We start from the raw sequence: 18,860 nt of genomic DNA, 5'->3' as shown, positions 1-18,860 counted from the left end.
TTCACATTAGATTAATATATAATAGTAGCAGAAGGAACCAGCTTCGCATGGGTATATTTAATCTATTTCATTTAATGTTTGTGTGTGTCATTAAAAGATATCTACAGTATCCACTATAACAGTGACATCCACAACCCCCCACCCCTTAACACTGACCCCCCACAGTGCCCCGTCTCCTTAAAATTGGACCTCCACAGCAGCCAACCCCCTTAACTTTGACCTTTACAGCAGCCTGCCCCTTTAACAGTGAGTTCCACAGCACCACAATCCCTTGAAAGGGACCTCCACAGGGGTCCACCCACTTAACAGTGACCTCTACAGCACCCGCCCCTTAACACTGACCATAAGTTACAGTCCCCTTAACTGACCTCCACCATTCCAGGCCCCCATAACAGAGACCTCCACAGCGACTGCCCCTTTAACAGTGACTGCCACAGTACCCTGCTCCCTTAACAGTGACCTCCACTGTACCCAGCCCCTTTAATAGTGACCTCCACAGTGCCCGCCCCTTTAACAGTGACCTCCACAGCATCCCGCCCCTTTATTAGTGACCTCCACAGTACCCCATCTTCTTAACAGTGATTTCCACAATACCCTGCCCCCTTAACAGTGGCCTCTACAGCAATCTGCCCCTTAACACTGACCTCCATAGCGGACCGTCCCCTTAACTGTGACCTCCACAGCAGCCTGCCCCTAGGGTAACCAGAGGTAGGGTTGCCACCTTTTCTTCAAGCCAAACCCGAACAGAAGGGAGGGAGGGCCCCCTTCCAGGCCCCACCCATGTCCCGCCTCCAACCACGCCCATGTTCCACCTCCAACCACGCCCATGTCCCGCCTCCACTTCTGGTCGCTGTCGCACCGCGATCGTTACGCCCCTGATCCCACCCCTGCGCCGTCCCGTTTAGTATTCGGCGCAGGTGCGGGATTTACGGGACGAAGAGGAGAACTTGGACATCAATCAACTGGACATGGACGTGCCACTGCCAAAGGGTGAATAGACCGAGCCTCTAGGTGCTGCAGCAATGCCCTCATAGCACCTAGAGGCTCATTAGCATATTATACATCTTTATTTTAAGAGAACAGCGGCAGTGGCAGGCAGGGAGTTATAAAACATACTGTTATGTACTGCTGACATTAGCCCATCGCTAATGTCAGTCAGCTACATAACAAAATGTTTTTTCTGATTGACAGATTCAGAATTGAGGCTGTTTAAACACTGTTACATACACACTTCAAATGTTGTATATTTATACCTTTTTAGAAGTAGTGATTATCTGGGGTCTTGGTCAGGTTGAAAAACTGGCAGGGCACAGTGGGTACAGTCTGGGTTGGGCATGGGCAGGCTGCTGGAGCCTGGAGCTACTGGAAGAATGATTTTAATTCTCCCTCCCTGCCTCTCTCTCTGATGTCACTTCCTGTGGACCTGACTTCCTTATCAGAGAGAAGGAGGGAGGGACTGGGAGGCAGGGGAGGAGCGAGGAGGAGACCGGAGACTACTGAACAGTGAGTGAGCTGGAGGAGGGGGAGGGGAGAGGAGGAGGGGAGAGGAGGAGAGAAGAGGGGGAGGGAGCGCTCAGCCTCCGCTCCACTCCTCTCAGCTGATCACCCGGCAGCCGCAGTGTGAGTCACTAGTGACAGCCGACAGGCAGCTTATGCGATCGGACAACACTCACTGTCTGCAGTTTGAATGAATAGAATAATCCTGTGCCCAGGTCTAAGAAAGGCTTGTACCCGGGCACAGGATTACAAACCCGGACTGTCCGGGTCAATCCCGGACGGGTGGCAACCCTAACCAGAGGTCCGGTTTTAAGTTTGACAGTCTAGCTTTCAGACTCCCTGTCCTCCGTCTGGCGCAGGGCCTGAACGCGGGGATGTCCTTTTGAACAGCTCACTCTCAGACAGCAGCACTGTGCCTAACCGGATCTGGGGCATGGCTTAGCGGGACCTGTGGGTCGGGTTTTTAAGTCCGTCTTTTAAGGGTGGCCTGAATGGCCACCCTACCTGCCCCCGTCAGTGTCATGCTCCGCTCCCTTAACAGTGTCATCCACAGCGCGCCCTGCCCCTTTATAGCTGACCTACAGTAGTGAAGAAAAAAATGGCTAGGTTGTTATGGAAACCTGGTGTAAAACAGTAAGTATGTGGAGACGAAAGACCTGCGAGCTTCTATTGGCTGATAAGGGACATGTGACCATGTGTATGGCAGTTGGGATATGAAGAGAAAGACCCGCAGGCTTCTATTGGCTAATGTAGGTCATGTGATGTGCCATATTTGCATTTTTTGGGAATATCTCAGGAACTGTATGTGCTAGAGAGCTGAGACCCGGTGTAAAACCTCCCAGGACACCTGATGTACCTGTGTGCCAAATTTCGTGATTGTAAACGCGACGGTGCGTATTCCTTTAGCGGACATACATACACACACACATACATACACTCAGCTCTATATATTAGATGTATGGTGTAAGTATGTATAGTAGTCTACTTTCACACTCGCGTTTTGGCTTTCTGTTTGTGAGATCCGTTCAGGGCTCTCACAAACGGTCCAAAACAGATCAGTTTGTATTCTAATGCATTCTGAATGGAAAAGGATCCGCTCAGAATGCATCAGTTTGCATCAGTTCAGTCTCCATTCCGCTTTGGAGACGGACACCAAAATGCTGCTTGCAGCATTTTGGTGTCCGTCTGATGAAACTGAGCCAAACGGATCCGTTCTGACACACAATGTAAGTGAAAGGGGACGGATCCGTTTTCACGGACACAATCTGGCACAATAGAAAACAGATCCGTCCTCCATTGACTTTCAATGGTGTTCAAGATAATACAAACGCATCAGTTCTGAACGGACGCAGACGGTTGTATTATCTGAACGGATCCGTCTATGACGGATCCGCAAAAAAACACGAATTTGAAAGTAGCCTTATATGTGGGCGCCTCCCAACTGTCCCCCAATGGCAGATGTTAGGGGAAAGTAGGATGTGACATATTAGATTTCAATATGCTCAATTTTTGCTGTACCAGGAGATAAACCGCTGACAGAGAAATGGACATGATTCACAGTTTATTTTGTTTGAGGTAAATATGGTGGTAAAGCTAGATGTTATGTCACAATTACATGACGCACTAATGTGGAGTTAGCAGAGCACACAGCATTGTACACGATAGAAAAGTAGATGAAAGTAATGGGTAAGAAGGAGGAAGAATGTTGGAACAAACTGTTAGATAATCTGTCGAGATACTGTATCTTACTTCAATGTCACACAGTGGTACAATGTTTTGTAATGAGTAGGTTATATTACACACCAAATAGGCTACACTGAATTGTTTTATGAGATGAGGCTCAATGTAATAGGTGTGAGGCAACAGGAGCATACCTGAAGCATGTTTGGTGGGACTTTTGGAAAATTCTGACATACTGGAGTACTACAAATCACAGTGGTATTTATTGGGTTACGAAAAGTATCAATATATAAATCACAGAGAAAAATGACTTTTCATCTAAAACATAACTTTTACTATCGTTGGTTAAAATAATACCCCATCTTAATATGTATGTTAGGCTACGTCAAATAAATAGACATGGCCTTACTTTGGACGTATCAGGATAGTGCAGTCCGATGTATAGAAAAATTTACGGCAACTTACAGTTAGATGACTGTGGACCTGGCCAAACGGTGAAAGAGAGGTGGTGGATAAGGGGAAGGGAACAATATCCCTAATACATCCCTCAGTGTACCCCTGCCTACAGGCGGAGCACCCGCCCCGAAAGGGGCGACCCCACCTCTCGGTGGCTAAGCCCTCTCTGTCGCCTAATGTTACCCTGCCTGTAAGGATTGATGATGTTCGTCCCTTCTTTAGCAGTTTGTCCCAACGCGTTTCCCCAGACGTTGTAAAGACTGGTTCATCAGGGGACTCAGGATAGTTGATAAATTATTGCAGGTTTCATTAGATAATTGCCCATCTGATATTAGTGGACAAACTACTGATAGTTAATTAGCAGACCTCCTTGTGTCATAAGGTGCCTGGAGTACTATCAGTGTTACATCTTAAAGTTGGTGTATGGCTGACAGTTTTTTGTGTGTGTAATATTTGATGATCTGCATGACTTAAAGAGGACCTGTCGTCTCTCCTGACATGCCTGTTTCGTGCATTCCCCATGTAATATTTTGCAGCCTCTATTTTTATGGCTCTGTGTTGTGCCATTCCTTTATTATTTCTACTAGAAGTTATGAATGAATTGCTAGCAGTCAGCAGAAAGGGTACAGTGGGGAGGTAACCAGTTGGGGGGCGGGGAGGGGGGGTGTACCTGCACAGTCTGACAATGGCAACAATGATTGGATAGACTGAGACTGTGCAGAGACACACCCCCAACTGGTTACCACCCCACTGTACCCTTACTGCAGACTGCTAGCAATTCATTCATAACTTCTAGCAGAAATAATAAAAGAATGGTACAACATAGAGACATAAGAATTATTATTACATGTTATTACATGGGGAATGCATATAGCTATTAAAACAGGCATGTCAGGAGTGATGATAGGTCCTCTAATGTTTCAACAGATTTTGCATTAATCAGTAGTACAGCATACATACATAAGGAATAACTCTATTTCTATGACTTGTATGTGGCATTCTTTTACAGTTTTCCCCTATGTATGCTGTTCCACTACTTTGCTGTTCTCCTTCATCTTGTGGGTGGAGACTAGCTGGCTTCCACTGAACACAGTGGATAATCTGCTTCCTGTTTCTCATTCCCTCAAAAGCAGCACCAGGATCATGTAGGACATTATTACGATGTACTGATCTGTATGGATGTGAATAAAGGACTTGGGGTGATATAGAATTTAGCTGGTGCAGTTTTTTGGTCTGTGTGCGTCTCTGTTGTCTCACTCAACTACTGCTTATTCCTCCTCTCTCCCTTCTCCATAAATTTCTATTGATTTCTGTAATCTGATACTTCTGTGCGTTGGTCTGTCTTCAGACAGAGTCAGGAGAAATTTCAGAGAGAGAGTTAATTTAGGAACAGGGGGAGGAGGAAGACAACTGAAGACATTTTTCTCGATATACACTCATTGACAACAAAAAAACATGACACACCAAGTGACACAGCAAGAAGGAGTTAATGGAAGTAAATGAGACTTTCTATGTATGAATGTAACTATAAATATACCGGTAGGTGATTTAAGTATTAGAGCGAAAGAAGACATTATTGGGGGGAAATCTACAATAGAAAGCAGGCTCTAGTACCTGTTAGGCCTCCAGCCTGGATACAAGATGAGATACGGTTGGGCAAGCAGGCATACAGGTTCAGTATGGTGTCCTGCGCCACATTTGCCCACAGATGTGGCACTTGGGTCTGTAGATCTTCTACACTCATAGGTTGCCAAAGCTGGTCCCATAAATGCTGTATTGGTAATAAATCGGGCAAACAGGCAACCCTTACTGTATGTGGGTGAGCATTATCCTGCTGTAAAATGCCAGCCCTGACATGACACTGACATCTCTATCTGGGTGCGCAATTTAATTTCTTTACAGTGAGTTTATATTACAAAATTTATGCAAAGTTGTGTGAAAAGTTGGTGACCATTTAAAGGAGAAAGGACCACTGGGTTCAGCGATATATAAAATACTGTTCACAGCCAGATTAATAATAACAAGGAAATAGCCAAGGAGACACCTGCGGTCTGATTCTTGAAAACAAGAGGAAAAAGTGGAAGCTCTGGAGTACTGGCAGCCATGTCAGTATAGGGGGTTTGGATGGGAAGGGGGGGGGGGGTACTGATATACATACAGTATAATACTTTTGTATGATGATTTTATAATTGGAGAATAATAAAGATTTATACAAATAAATAAAGTACATCTTAAGGAAATGTATGCTATTTGGAAAGTACAGTAAAGAGATGAAAGTAATGTGGGTTTCTGTGTGTCTTAGACATTTCCCTGCTCAAGTAGTTTCCATATTGATCCATTCTTTTACTGTTTACCATGAGCTCTGTGCCTCCTCTCAGGCACTGTTATTAAATGGCATTTGGGGCAGCTATGTGTGAACTCAATCAACCCTTTTGTTAATGAAGAAAAAAAAAACACTTGGGTGACCCGACTGACTTGGCAGAGATAATTAGCATAGATATCTTATTTTTATATGGCTGCTTGAAGGACACATGTACATGCTTGTATTACAGATCCGTTTTGTATGGATCCTTTGGGTACGGAAAGTAAATGCTGCAGATACTTTGTGGCCGAATTACTGTATGTGCCGAAAACTCACAGCATTTGCAGTAGTAGTAAAGTGGGTGAGATTTCAGAAATCACAGCCACCATTGTAGGTCAATGGCTGCCGGATCACTCTGTAGCATGTCAATTTGCTCTGCAGTGCAAAGGTTGAAACGAGTGGTAGTCCAACTGCAATTCACGTAGCAATGCCACGGCGAAAACCAGCCCATTTTGGGTTTTTGCAGCAGCGGATTTCAGCCAGATCCACACTGAAAGATCTACAGGGACCTGCCATGTGTGTATATTAAGTTAATTAGTCTTAAGAGGGCACACTGCTTTTGACAATTACCAGTTGTTAAAAGACTCCCTGGACAAGAAGCCGATCACAGCGTCTCCAAATGCTGGGACCCCCAGGTATCAGCTGTAATCTGTGGGGCAACCTGGTTTCCCTGCATTGCCGCAATAAGGAACAGAGGACCCCACCATTAACTCAGAATTCTCTGACAATGGATTTTCTAAACTAGACAATACCTTTAATATGGCAGCCATATCTATGGGTCAGTACTGTGTCTCAGATTTCACCATGGACTAATATGGAAACAATCAGATAAAAAATGATGGCATGCGTCATCGTATGCTGTATTAGGCATGTATTTTACATCATGAAAGGGGCTGTCCCATGAAAAATATTCCACATTTTTCAAACCAGTACCTGGATCTTAATATTTTTGTAATTGCATGTACTTAAAAAATTTAGCATAGCCACTGCGTATATGGTATATTAGACAGGCAGACTTTCTACCCAATGACCGAACAAGCATTTGTAGTAATGTTCGTTACCGATCATCTTGCAGTGTAATACTGCCTCCAATTGCACAATAAACGAGCAAATGCTCATTCATTGGGCAATCCAGCTCTTTCATCCTGCTGAAAGATAAGGATTTGCTGGCTGCAGATCTTGCTGTCTACTTACGATCTGCTGCTGTAGAGCATGGGGACGAGCGATGGCATGTAATAGCTGTTTGCTCTTTTTCTCTGTCCTGCTCACTGAGACAGGAGCGCATGATCAGTTCCATCCTTCAACTGCCACCAACTGCAGCAGAAAGGACACACCTGCCATCTTAAAATAAATCTAGAAGAGCAACAATGAATAGGGAGATCTCTGGATCCATGTGAGGTACAGGGCTAGTTCTAAGCTTGTTAGAAAGAGACTGTACTATATAATATTGGATTTTCATTTTTTTTACATTATTCGTGGGATATCCCCTTTAAGTCCATGAGACTCCTATTTACACATAATGGCATATCTTTCATTTATGATATATTATTACCATTTGTATGTATGGAAGAGCAATATTATAAATGAAAAAATATATATATTTTGTTTTTGTGTCATTTGAGATTGTTGGGATTTGATCATTTTTACTAGGATTACTGGGTGTGGTTTTTGGGGTATTTTGGAGGTGGGTCTGAGGTCTAATCTTATTATCATTATTATTATTATTTATTATTAAAGCGCCATTAATTCCATAGCGCTGTACAGATGAAAAGGGGTATACATACATAATACAGACAATTGCACTAAGCATAAACAAGACGAGTTACAAACTGGTACAGAAGGAGAGAGGGCCCTGCCCATGAGGGCTTACAATCTACAAGGTATGGGAAAAGGACACAGTAGAACAGGGTGAAGCTGGTCATGTCGGTATACAGGCAGCAGGGTCAGTGGTTGTAGGCTTGTCTGAAGAGGTGGGCTTTCAGGTTTATTTTGAAGGATTCCATTGTAGGTGAGAGTCTGATATGTTGGGGTAGAGAGTTGCAGAGTGTGGGGGACGCACAGGAGAAACCTTGGAGGCGATTGTGGGAAGAGATAAGAGGAGAGGAGAGAAGGAGGTCTTGTGAGGATCAGAGATTGCATGTGGGGATGTATCGGGAAAGTAGCTCAGAGATGTAGGGAGGGGACAGGTTATGGACGGCCTTGTATGTATTTGTTAGTATTTTGAACTGAATTTGCTGGGCAATGGGGAGCCAGTGAAGGGATTGGCAGAGGGGAGAGGCAGAGGAGTAACAGGGTGAGAGGTCGATTAGTCGGGCAGCAGAGTTGAGGATAGATTGGAGGGGTGCGAGAGTGCTAGATGGAAGTCTACAGAGGAGAATGTTGCAGTAATCTAGGCGGGAGATGATGAGGGCATGTACAAGCATTTTCGCAGATTCAAAGTTGAGGAAAGCGTGGATGCGGGAGATGTTTTTGAGTTGGAGGCGGCATGTGGTGGAAAGGGCTTGGATGTGTGGTCGGAAGTAGAGGGCAGAATCCAGCTGACTTGGTTGACCGGGGATAGTGTGCAGCCATTGATTGTGATAGATAGGGGGGGTGAGCAAGATGGGGGAAATATAATGAATTCAGTTTTATTCATGTTAAGTTTTAGAAAGCGAGAGAAGAAGGATGGTATGGAAGATAGTCATTGTGGGATTCTGGATAGTAAGGTGGTGATGTCTGGACCAGAGAGGTAGATTTGTGTGTCGTCCGCATAAAAGTGATACTGAAAGCCATGGGACTCTATGAGATGTCCCAGGCCGAAAGTGTAAAAAGAGAAGAGCAGGGGTCCTAGAACAGAGCCTTGCGGGACACCAAAAGAGAAGGGATGAGACGAGGAGGTGGTGTGACAGTGGGAGACGCTAAACGTTCAGTCTGTGAGGTATGATGTGATCTAAGAGAGGGCCAGGTCAGTGATATCAAGAGATCAGAGAGTTTGCAACAGAAGGGAGTGGTCGACAGTGTCAAAGGCAGAGGACAGGTCAAGGAGAAGGGGGACAGAGTCATGTTTTTTGGTTTGGGCTTTTAGTAGGTCATTGGTGACTTTGGTAAGGGCAGTCTCAGTCGAGTGCTGGGGTCGGAAGCCAGATTGTAGCCGGTCAAAGAGGGAGCAGGAGGAGAGGTGAGAGGACAGTTCAGAATGGACATGTTGTTCAAGTAGCTTTGAGGCATACGGAAGAAGTGATATGGGGCGATAACTGGACAAAGAAGATGGGTCAATTAAAGGCTTTTTGAGGATGGGTGTAATGGTAGCATGTTTAAAACCAGAGGTTAGTGATAGGTTGAAGAGATGAGTTAGGCCTGGGATAAACACTGTGGTGAGGTTAGGGATGAGGTGGGATGGGATTGTGTCAAGTGCACAGGTGGGAGATGTGATCTGGAGATTAGAGTCGAGAGTTTTACTTCTGTAATGGTGGAGAAGTGGGTTTTGGGAGAAGAGGACTGAAGTTGTGTAGAGGGTCTGTGGGGACTGTGTACTGAAGCTTTCTCTAATGTTGACTATGTTTTGTTTGAAGTAGGCGGCAAAGTTTTCAGCCGAGATGAGAGGAGAGGGTGGGGGCGCTGGGGGGAGGAGAAGGGAGTTAAAAGTGTTAAAAAGTTGTTTAGGGCTGTGGGCCAGGGAAAATATGAGAGATTTAGGCCTGTTTTGCATCAGCGAGTGAGGATTTGAATATGAGGAGGGATTGCTTTTATGAATTGGTCTGGTTGGTGTGCCAGGGTTGTCTGTTGATATTTCGGGTTTTGTTGTGTGTGTGAGGGGGGCAACTGAGTCCAGAGCTGTACTTATTGTGGTGTTATACAGGGTGATAATCGAAGTCCCTTTTAGAGACCCTCGGGATATGAATTATAATTTGGATACGGTCTGTAAGACCAAAAAATACCTTTAGGGGTCCCTAACCCTTTTTTTGACATGTTTCGCCACTTGCGAGGCTGCGTCAGGGGAAGTGGGGTATAGGTGCGCGCGCGTTCGTCATAACCTCTTTTTGTATCACAGGAAGTCACGCCCATCCATCCGCTCTAACCACTGAGTGTGCCGCTGCTCCCGACTGGCACATTTCTGGGCCTATCAGGGAGGAGCACGTCATCTTACATGTAAACTATGCGCTCCTCACTCTGTCGCATCATCGTGAGTTCAATCAGACCGGAGCGCATCCTCTGACGTATGTATTATGCGCTCCTTGTTCTGTGGCTCCGTCGCAGTTATATGTGGTATTGTGATTTCCTCCACTTTTGAATGACGTACCTCCTCTCTTCCAAAACCATTAACCCATTTCCTACCGAACACTCGGGGGTTCTTATGGGGGTATATGCAATACTACTGTGTCCACCTCCATAGTTATTCCTCTATTTGCCTCCTTGCAAATACTATTATGTAGAGGATGGATATAGAGCTATTTCTTAAAGATAGCACTTATTAGGGACCCCTAAAGGGATTTTTGGGCTATACAGGGTGGTGGCAGCATCTGGCTCCTGGAGGGAACAAATAGTAGAGAGTGGTAGAAGAGAGTCAGAAAGCAAGCAAAAGTCGAGATGTTTAAGTTACCTGCAGGGGGGCCGGGGGAGCAGCAGGAGAGACCAATGAAGAGAAGGTGAGTAGGTTGTGGTCAGATAGGGGGAGAGGCGAATTAGAAAGGTTAGATAGGGAGCAAAGGCGGGTAAAGATAATAGTAATGAACGAGGTGGGTGTTGCAGTATAGTGAAATGAGTAGTATTAGAAGGCAGAGGGCTTTAGTAGCAGACACTTGTTTTTATCAATCATTGTGTCAGCTTCTTTGCTATCCTAGGCTGTCTCTGGCTTCCAAAGCAGCTGGCCACCTGTCCCAACTCTCCATGGATGTCTGTCACTGCCACTCTGACCTCACTGGGGGTGGGACAGCAGTCGGAAGAGCAGCCTGGGATAGAAGATAGGAAGTGTTTGCGTTTGTGTTTCTTTGTGTGAATTTTTGAGTGTTTTTAGAACTTACATATTGTAGAACTTACTGTTGTGATCTGATGAGTCTTAGAGGGTGGCTATAACTTTACTAGGGCACATATGGCCACTTGTAATTGACTCAGTTATAGTGTTGGGTCAGCACTATCATCATAGAACGAAAGCAGCAAGTAGAATCCTGCAGTAGGGGTATCAGGGAAAAATGTATGTGTACGGCTTTGATCATGAGGTGAGTACCGGTATTTGTATCTGCCTTCTACGCTCCAAATATTCCTTTCCTGTAGCATTCATTATATGTTCTCGCAATGTCCTGCTGTCTTGTCTTCTATGTTTCTTACCATTCAATCTCTTCATCCAGGGATCAGCAGAGTCCTACACTAGTCGTCCATCCGATTCTGATGTGTCCCTTGAAGAAGACAGAGAGGCTTTACGAAAGGAGGCAGAACGCCATGCTCTAGCACAACTGGAAAAAGCAAAGGTAAAACAAGCATTCAGAGACTTTTAGTCTTGTGTAGAGGTGAACTTATCTGATGGAGAAAGCTGTTTTATTGATCAAGGTATTGTGTCTCCTCACAGACCAAGCCGGTGGCTTTTGCAGTACGGACGAATGTAGGATATAACCCGGCCCCTGGAGATGACGCTCCAGTGCAAGGGATGTCCATCAACTTTGATCCCAAAGACTTCCTTCACATCAAGGAGGTATGACATTAACAGATATATGGATCCAGTCACCCATACAAATAGCAAGTTTCACCATGAGCCGATTGCAGACTTAGATAGATTTAGTTTTATGGCTGACTAAATACCGCACTGTACGATATGGATTACGGCTCACTGCCAGCTATCTCATTTGTACGAAATGTGTGTGATCTGATGATACAATGTACATATACCATACCAAGGTTTACTTTATGATTGTAATGTCTATTGAGATCAGCTACTGAACCTTGAAGTTCATGGAGTTCATAGAGTAGAAACCACTTGCTTTTATTGCGCTGTGCGTCGACAATCTGTCAAGTACATACACAACAGCTGACGGCAGGATGCTCCTTACTAACCTATGCAAGGCCCGTCTTTGTCTTGTGTCATGTATACATTTATACTGCTGATCCTATAGCAATGATCTAAGTCCATTAACAGAAACGGACACAGAAAGAAATGCAAACATCCAAACAGGTTTATTGCAGGAAGCAGGTTCATTGGCTGGACCAATATACGGTATATGATTAATTAGTGTACAGTTGCAAGAAAAAGTAAGTGAACCCTTTGGAACTACTTGGATTTCTGTATTGGTTACAAAAAAAACGTGGTCTGATTATTATCTGAATTATAGATAAACAAAACTAATAAAGGCCCTCTTATACCGCCTGACTGATCAGGCAATTATTGGGAACAAACTGCACGTTCCCAATAACTGCCTGATCGTGAAAGGAGATTAGAGCTGAATTTACATGCAGCAATCACCTCCACAGTAGGGGGTCCCCTGTTTACACAGCACAATCTTCTGGCCAGGAACTATGATGTTTGTGTCCACATCAACTGCATGTGCCGTCTCTTCATAAAGCTGATTGGCGGGGGTTCCAAGTGTCAGAACCCTGCTGATCTGCTATTGATGACCTATCCTGAGGATAGGTCATCAATATTAAAAGCCCGGACAACCCCTTTAATAAAAGGCATGAACACTATAGCTGTGCCATAAGGGGTATTCATAAGGTAATCACAGACTGTTGGTTTCTCTTTACTTAGCTGAGTGGTTCTTGCCACAATGTGGATTAGACCAGTAGTAGAATATGGCTAAACACTATATGATGGTCTCAAACACATTATGAAGGCAAAAAATTCCACAAACTAAGGCTGCATTCACACGACAATGAAAAACAGCTGTGTAACAACCTTTTAATTTAACGCCCATCACATGGCCGTTTTCAGAACAATGGAAGTCTATGGGCATATTTGCAGTGTCCTGAAGCACACTGCCTAATGTTGTGATTGTGTTTCATGTAAACTGTGTTTGTAAATGTGTTCTCATAAAGTTGCATAGGGAGGGGGAGGTTCTAACAAGCCTCCCAGGGCTAACTTCGCCCTATACACAGAGCAGAAGGAGCAAGAAGGTCAGTGTGTGCAATATCTGACCTCCGCAGTCATTTTGGAGAGTTCTCCATGTACCAGCCCATAGAAGGAAAAAGATTACAGAAGAACCAGGCAACTCAGAGAGGGAATGAGAATATTGACAAAGGAAGGTAACTATCGTTTTTCAGACTCCAGCCTCCTTTGCATCCGCTGGAGAGATTCTAAGCTACAAGCTACCCACCAAAATTAAAGACAAAAAGGCCATTCGTCAGAATATAGTATTCCTAGAAGAGGATACAGAAGTATACGATTATACAGTACAGCAGAGATAGTTCATCCCTCCAACCTGGAGAAAAAAGAGAGAGAATGACTGATTGTCATAGGGGACTATGCCTTATGCAACTTCTGGGAACTAATGTGAATCCCTGTAAAAGCTGCCTTGATGTAAATGACTTTTGCATACATTGATGACCTGTGGATCTGCTTCAGTAAAGTACTGGGAGTTTGTTAAAAGCTCTAGTCTCCTTATCCTATATCATCATTACTACTACTCTCAACATTTGCACCTAGCGGTGCTGGCGTCACGAACCAGGGACCCAGCCACCAAAGCACCTTAAACACCAATTACCATTAAGGGCACCTTAACCAACATCTGGCTGGTGTTCCCTGAAACAGAGAGTGCCCCAGAGGATTTCGTGCTGTCTTCCCATCCACTGCACGCCGGCCCCAAGGGACAACTTAACCGTGAGTACTACTATCCTCGGCACCTCATCACTAGTACGCTCACGCACATCACCCCTAGGGTGTCCGGTTGTCGCATTAGAACTGGCGTCACAAACAGGATCAAATCCTTTGCGCCTTATGAAAACTATATACCAACAGGATACAATATCCTCTGCACGCAGTAAGAATAAGCTTCACTTGCTTTATTGAAAGACTTTTGTTTGTTATACGCTTTATTGGGCTGCAGAAGTGTTTCAATTACTTAAAATTGCATGGATGTATGATACAAGTCACGTGCTACGGAATCGCTGTATCAAAAGTGGAAAAATCGCATGTTTCTGTATTAATACCACTGTTTGCTGTCAGTGAATAGACTTTTGCATTGAACTTAAAATGGCCGCCTGAAGTCTCTTTATTAGTTGTGCTGCGCCATTGCTTTGAGGCCGCATCCCCTATAAAGCGGGAAAAGAGAAGCCAATCCTCTTATGCAAAATTACTTATTACCATTGTACCAATACTTAGGCTGCTGCTAGTACTTGCAAATCAGCGCCGCCCCTCCTGCCTTGAACACATACTAAGGGGGAGGGCCGCGCATGATCAGAGAGTGTGACGTGCGTACGCACGCTGAAGAGAAGCGAGACTACGTGAGGGTGTACGGAAAAAAAAATAGGGAGATCAACAGAAAAGGAAAAAATAAATTATATATATATATATATATATATATATATGTGTGTTCTGACTCCCCTGCAACCTGAGAACCTTCCAGGAAAGTCAGAGTGAGTGCCTCTGGGAGGAATTAACTTTAAGCGGGACTGTTTGAGATCATAATCTGCCTTGCACAGCACCATACTGCTCCATATTAAGTTGTCACAACGACTCTTAAAGGGCCAGCCACCTTCAAAGTAGCAGTTGCCCATAGCAACACAACGCAACAAGTGTGTAAGACTGTACTTAACCTACCTTTTATTAAAAGCCTGCCACTGCCATGTATGAACAAGGAGATACTGAGCAGCCTGACCTTAGCAGGTCCCCTGCAGTAGCCGCAGCTGGTCCTAGTGCATCACCAGCCGCTGCAGCACCAAGCATGACGCCTTTAACAATGCCTTATTTCTTTGGAGCACCCTGGTTCCCACAATATGTAGGGGAAGCTCATACTTTAAGGGAATTTAAAGAAAAAATATTGGCTATATTCAGACTGTACCCTGTGTCAGCAGAACAGCAAATAGAAATCCTCATTGCACAATTGGAAGGAGCTGCCCTCAGAGAATGAAGTCCTGGCCAAGCTCAGAGAGAAAAACACTGGAGCAGATATTTGAGCAACTCTACACCACTTTTGAACCCAGGAGTGTATCCGAGGTCAAGATGAGATTCTTCAGTAAGAGACAGCAGCCCGGTGAGTCACTCAGAGACTTTGCATTATCATTAGAGGAAGCCCTACGAGCTGTTATACAGGTAGACCCCCATGAAGCAGAGGATCAAGATAAGGTACCCATGGCTCCTGAAGATCATGAAAAAACAGCATTTACTATCCCTATGGGCATATTTGAATTTAACTATATGACGTTTGGACTGGAACTTTCCAAAGATTAATGGAACGCTGTTTAGGCCACAAGAACTTTGAAACTGTCTTGTTATACCTAGATGATGTCATCATCTACTCTAAATCCTATGAAGACCACTTAAAACAGCTTGCAGAAGTTTTTCAAATCCTCATCAAGCATGGACCCAAGTTTAAACCCTCTAAGTGCTACCTACTGAAACCAGAAGTCAAGTACCTGGGACATATTGTCAGTTCTGAAGGTGTCAAGCCATATCCAAAGAAGATAGCCGCAGTCTCAAATTGGCCTACTCCTAACACTTTCATACTACTCCTAACACTTGAACCAAGGCCAATAGAGCCACAGCCACTTCGGAGATCCGAGCCGAGGAGGAGACTTCCAGCTCTTCCAGTTCAACTGTGATTACATTCTTGCATCGTTTGGAGCTACAGAGCCCAAGTAAGAGACTCATTGCCTTGATTATTTGCCTTGCTCTAAGGACTCTCTAAAAAGGCCTTTGCCCTTATTTTGTAACGTTCAAGTCATGTGTCTGGAGATGGACTTTCACGTACTAAAGCCCTCCATGATGTTCTACAACCTTTATGCTTCATGCCTAGGGAACGGACTCATACCCTGCGAGCCTCATGACAAGTTTCCCTTTTTGTTTTACATTATGGACTATCCTGGTCTTTACTGTTTGCTGTCCCCAGTTACAAGAGAAACTACGGCCCTTGTCCCTCATTTTATATTGTGATGCTCCTGATAAATATATGCCTAACCCAATTCTCTTATAGCCAAAGAAGAGAAACCGCAAGAATGGGGTAATGGTATTGTGTATATGCATGCATGCTCTTTTTTATATTTTTCAGGTGATGCATCATTGTGGCAAGAGTGCGTCCAGGACGACTTACATTAAAGAAGGGGGGGATGGAGTGTCCTGAAACACACTGCTTAATGTTGTGATTGTGTTTCATGTAAACTGTGCTTATAAATGTGTTCTTATAAAGTTGCACAGGGAGGGGGAGGTTCTAACAAGCCTCCCAAGGCTAACTCCGCCCTATACACAGTGCACAGAGCAGAAGGAGCAAGAAGGTCAGTGTGTGCAATGTCTGACCTCCGCAGTCATTTTGGAGAGTTATCCAAACTCCATACTTAGTTCCATGTACCAGCCCATAGAAGGGAAAAGATTACAGAAGAACCAGGCAACTCAGAGTGGAAATGAGAATATTGACAAAAGAGGCTAACTGTCGTTTATCAGACTCCAGCCTACTTTGCATCAGGTGGAGAGATTCTAAGCTACAAGCTACCCAACATAATTAAAGACAAAAAGGCCATTTGTCAGAATAAGATACAGAAGTATACACCCATTTATAGAAGAGGATACAGAAGTATACAATTATACAGTACAGCAGAGATAGTTCATCCCTCCAACCTGGAGAAAAAAAGAGAGAGAATGACTAATTGTCATAGGGGACTATGCCCTATGCAACTTCTGGGAACTAATGTGAATCCCTGTAAAAGCTGCCTTGATGTAAATGACTTTTGCATACATTGATGACCTGTGGATCTGCTTCAGTAAAGTACTGGGAGTTCGTTAAAAGCTCTAGTCTCCTTATTCTATATCATCATTACTACTACTCTCAACATTTGCACCTAGCGGTGCTGGTGTCACGAGCCAGGGGCCCAGCCACCAAAGCACCTTAAACACCAATTACCATTAAGGGCACCTCAACCAACATCTGGCTGGTGTTCCCTGCAACAGAGAGTGCCCCGGAGGATTTTGTGCTGTCTTCCCATCCACTGCACGCCGGCCCCAAGAGACAACTTAACCGTGAGTACTACTATCCTCGGCACCTTATCACAAGTACGCTCACGCACATAACCCCTAGGGTGTCCGGTCGTTGCATATTCACATGGCCATTTTTGAACGGACAGTGAATAACAGCCTTCCAAAAATAGGACATGTCCTATATTTGGGTCTTTTCCAAGACTGACAGCCCCATACAATTGAAGGTGGCTGTTTTTAATGTCCCTGTTTTAGAAAGCACCCATTAAAAAACCCACTGTTAAAAACGGGCCATTTTGCCCATTTTTTTAATGTCCATTTACATTTTTCCCTTTTGGTCCACCTTCTTCTGCATTCAGAGATGGACTCACATGCTCAGTAGATTCCTTTCCCATCCACTCACTGCTGGAGTAGAGATCTCATTGAGAAACAGATTAAGTGGCCCATACACCTTTCATTCATACATCCCTACTTCCAAATTCATAGAAATATAGATCAATATTTCTCTCTAGACCAGGAGTGCACAACCTTTTCTGGTTGGGGGTCACGTTGTCAGACTGAACTAATCCCAAGGGCCAAAAATAAATCTTAAAGCGCCATTACCAACTGAAACACTGCATTTATGGCATTTTGTACATACTGTATATACCAGTGATGGCGAACCTATGGCACGGGTGCCAGAGGCGGCACTCAGAGCCCTCTCTGTGGGCACCCACACTCTGGAAAAAATCTATGGTGTACAATATGCCTTAGACTTTTCCTGCCATTCATCAGCGCAGGCGCACTATGAACAGCACAGGCAGCGCACTGAATGTAGGCAGGCTATTATAGCTAAATGATAAAGTACATGGAAGATATACTATATTGGACTATAGTATTCAGGTTAAATTGCTTTGTTGTCACTTTGCAATAAATAAGTGGGTTTTGGGTTGCAGTTTGGGCACTCGGCCTTTAAAAGGTTCGCCATCACTGGTATATACCATAAATGTCTGGTTACATTTACAAGTGAGAAGCCACAAGAGATAGACATACATGTCTGTTACCAGATGATTGAGGGCCACACAGAATGGTATCGAGGGCCGCAGGCCGTGCACCCCTGCTTCAGACAATGTAGAGTAAATTTTGGGAGTATTACATACCATATGTATCTCTGGGGCAATATGTGTGGGACTATTCTGCAGTGGAGGAAAGGGTTTACAAGAGCTAATTGCAATGCATCTTGGGAGATGCAGGTACTTGATGAGCTGCTGCCCACCCAACAGAAAGGCAAGCAAGGTCTCCAGATAAGGGAGTAAAAAGAGTTTTTTAAATTTGTGGATAACCCCTTTAATGATCAGTCTTCCTTGACGGCCAAACATAAGGTAATCCAGGTAATTCCGAAGAGTTCACTTACTTTTTCTTGCAACTGTATAAACATATAGGGTTCATTAACATCATTAACACAGTCACTATTATAAATCATAGTCATAGGTAGGCTCTACTTTACCTGGGGAAAAGTTTAATTCATTCCCTAGGTCTGTATAATAATAGGGGAGGTGAAGTAGCTTAGGCTACTTTCACACTAGCGTTCGTCGGTCCGCTCGTGAGCTCCGTTTGAAGGGGCTCACGAGCGGACCCGAACGCCTCCGTCCAGCCCTGTTGCAGTCTGAATGGAGCGGATCCGCTCAGACTGCATCAGTCTGGCGGCGTTCAGCCTCCGCTCCGCTCGCCTCCGCACGGCCAGACGGACAGCTGAACGCTGCAAGCAGCGTTCAGCTGTCCGCCTGGCCGTGCGGAGGCGAG

The 18,860-nt window shown here is 44.6% G+C and overlaps 1 protein-coding gene across 3 annotated transcripts in view; it reads left to right on the top strand.

Annotated features, from left to right (window-relative positions):
- Positions 1-18,860, top strand: part of CACNB1 (calcium voltage-gated channel auxiliary subunit beta 1) — a 106,427-nt gene that overhangs the window by 57,854 nt on the left and 29,713 nt on the right. For 2 of the 3 annotated variants that reach the window (XM_044297352.1, XM_044297353.1), the window contains 2 exons: positions 11,320-11,439; positions 11,538-11,660. In XM_044297352.1, coding sequence (XP_044153287.1) covers positions 11,320-11,439; positions 11,538-11,660 — 243 coding nt within the window. Of the gene's footprint in view, positions 1-10,906; positions 11,191-11,319; positions 11,440-11,537; positions 11,661-18,860 lie in introns of those variants that run through there. The other variant, XM_044297354.1, reaches the window with a different exon arrangement.

Source organism: Bufo gargarizans, chromosome 6 (genome assembly GCF_014858855.1).
Source record: "Bufo gargarizans isolate SCDJY-AF-19 chromosome 6, ASM1485885v1, whole genome shotgun sequence".
NCBI classification, from domain to species: domain Eukaryota; kingdom Metazoa; phylum Chordata; class Amphibia; order Anura; family Bufonidae; genus Bufo; species Bufo gargarizans.
The sequence above is the reverse complement of the archived record's forward strand: the minus strand, read 5'-3'. Positions and strand labels throughout refer to the sequence as shown.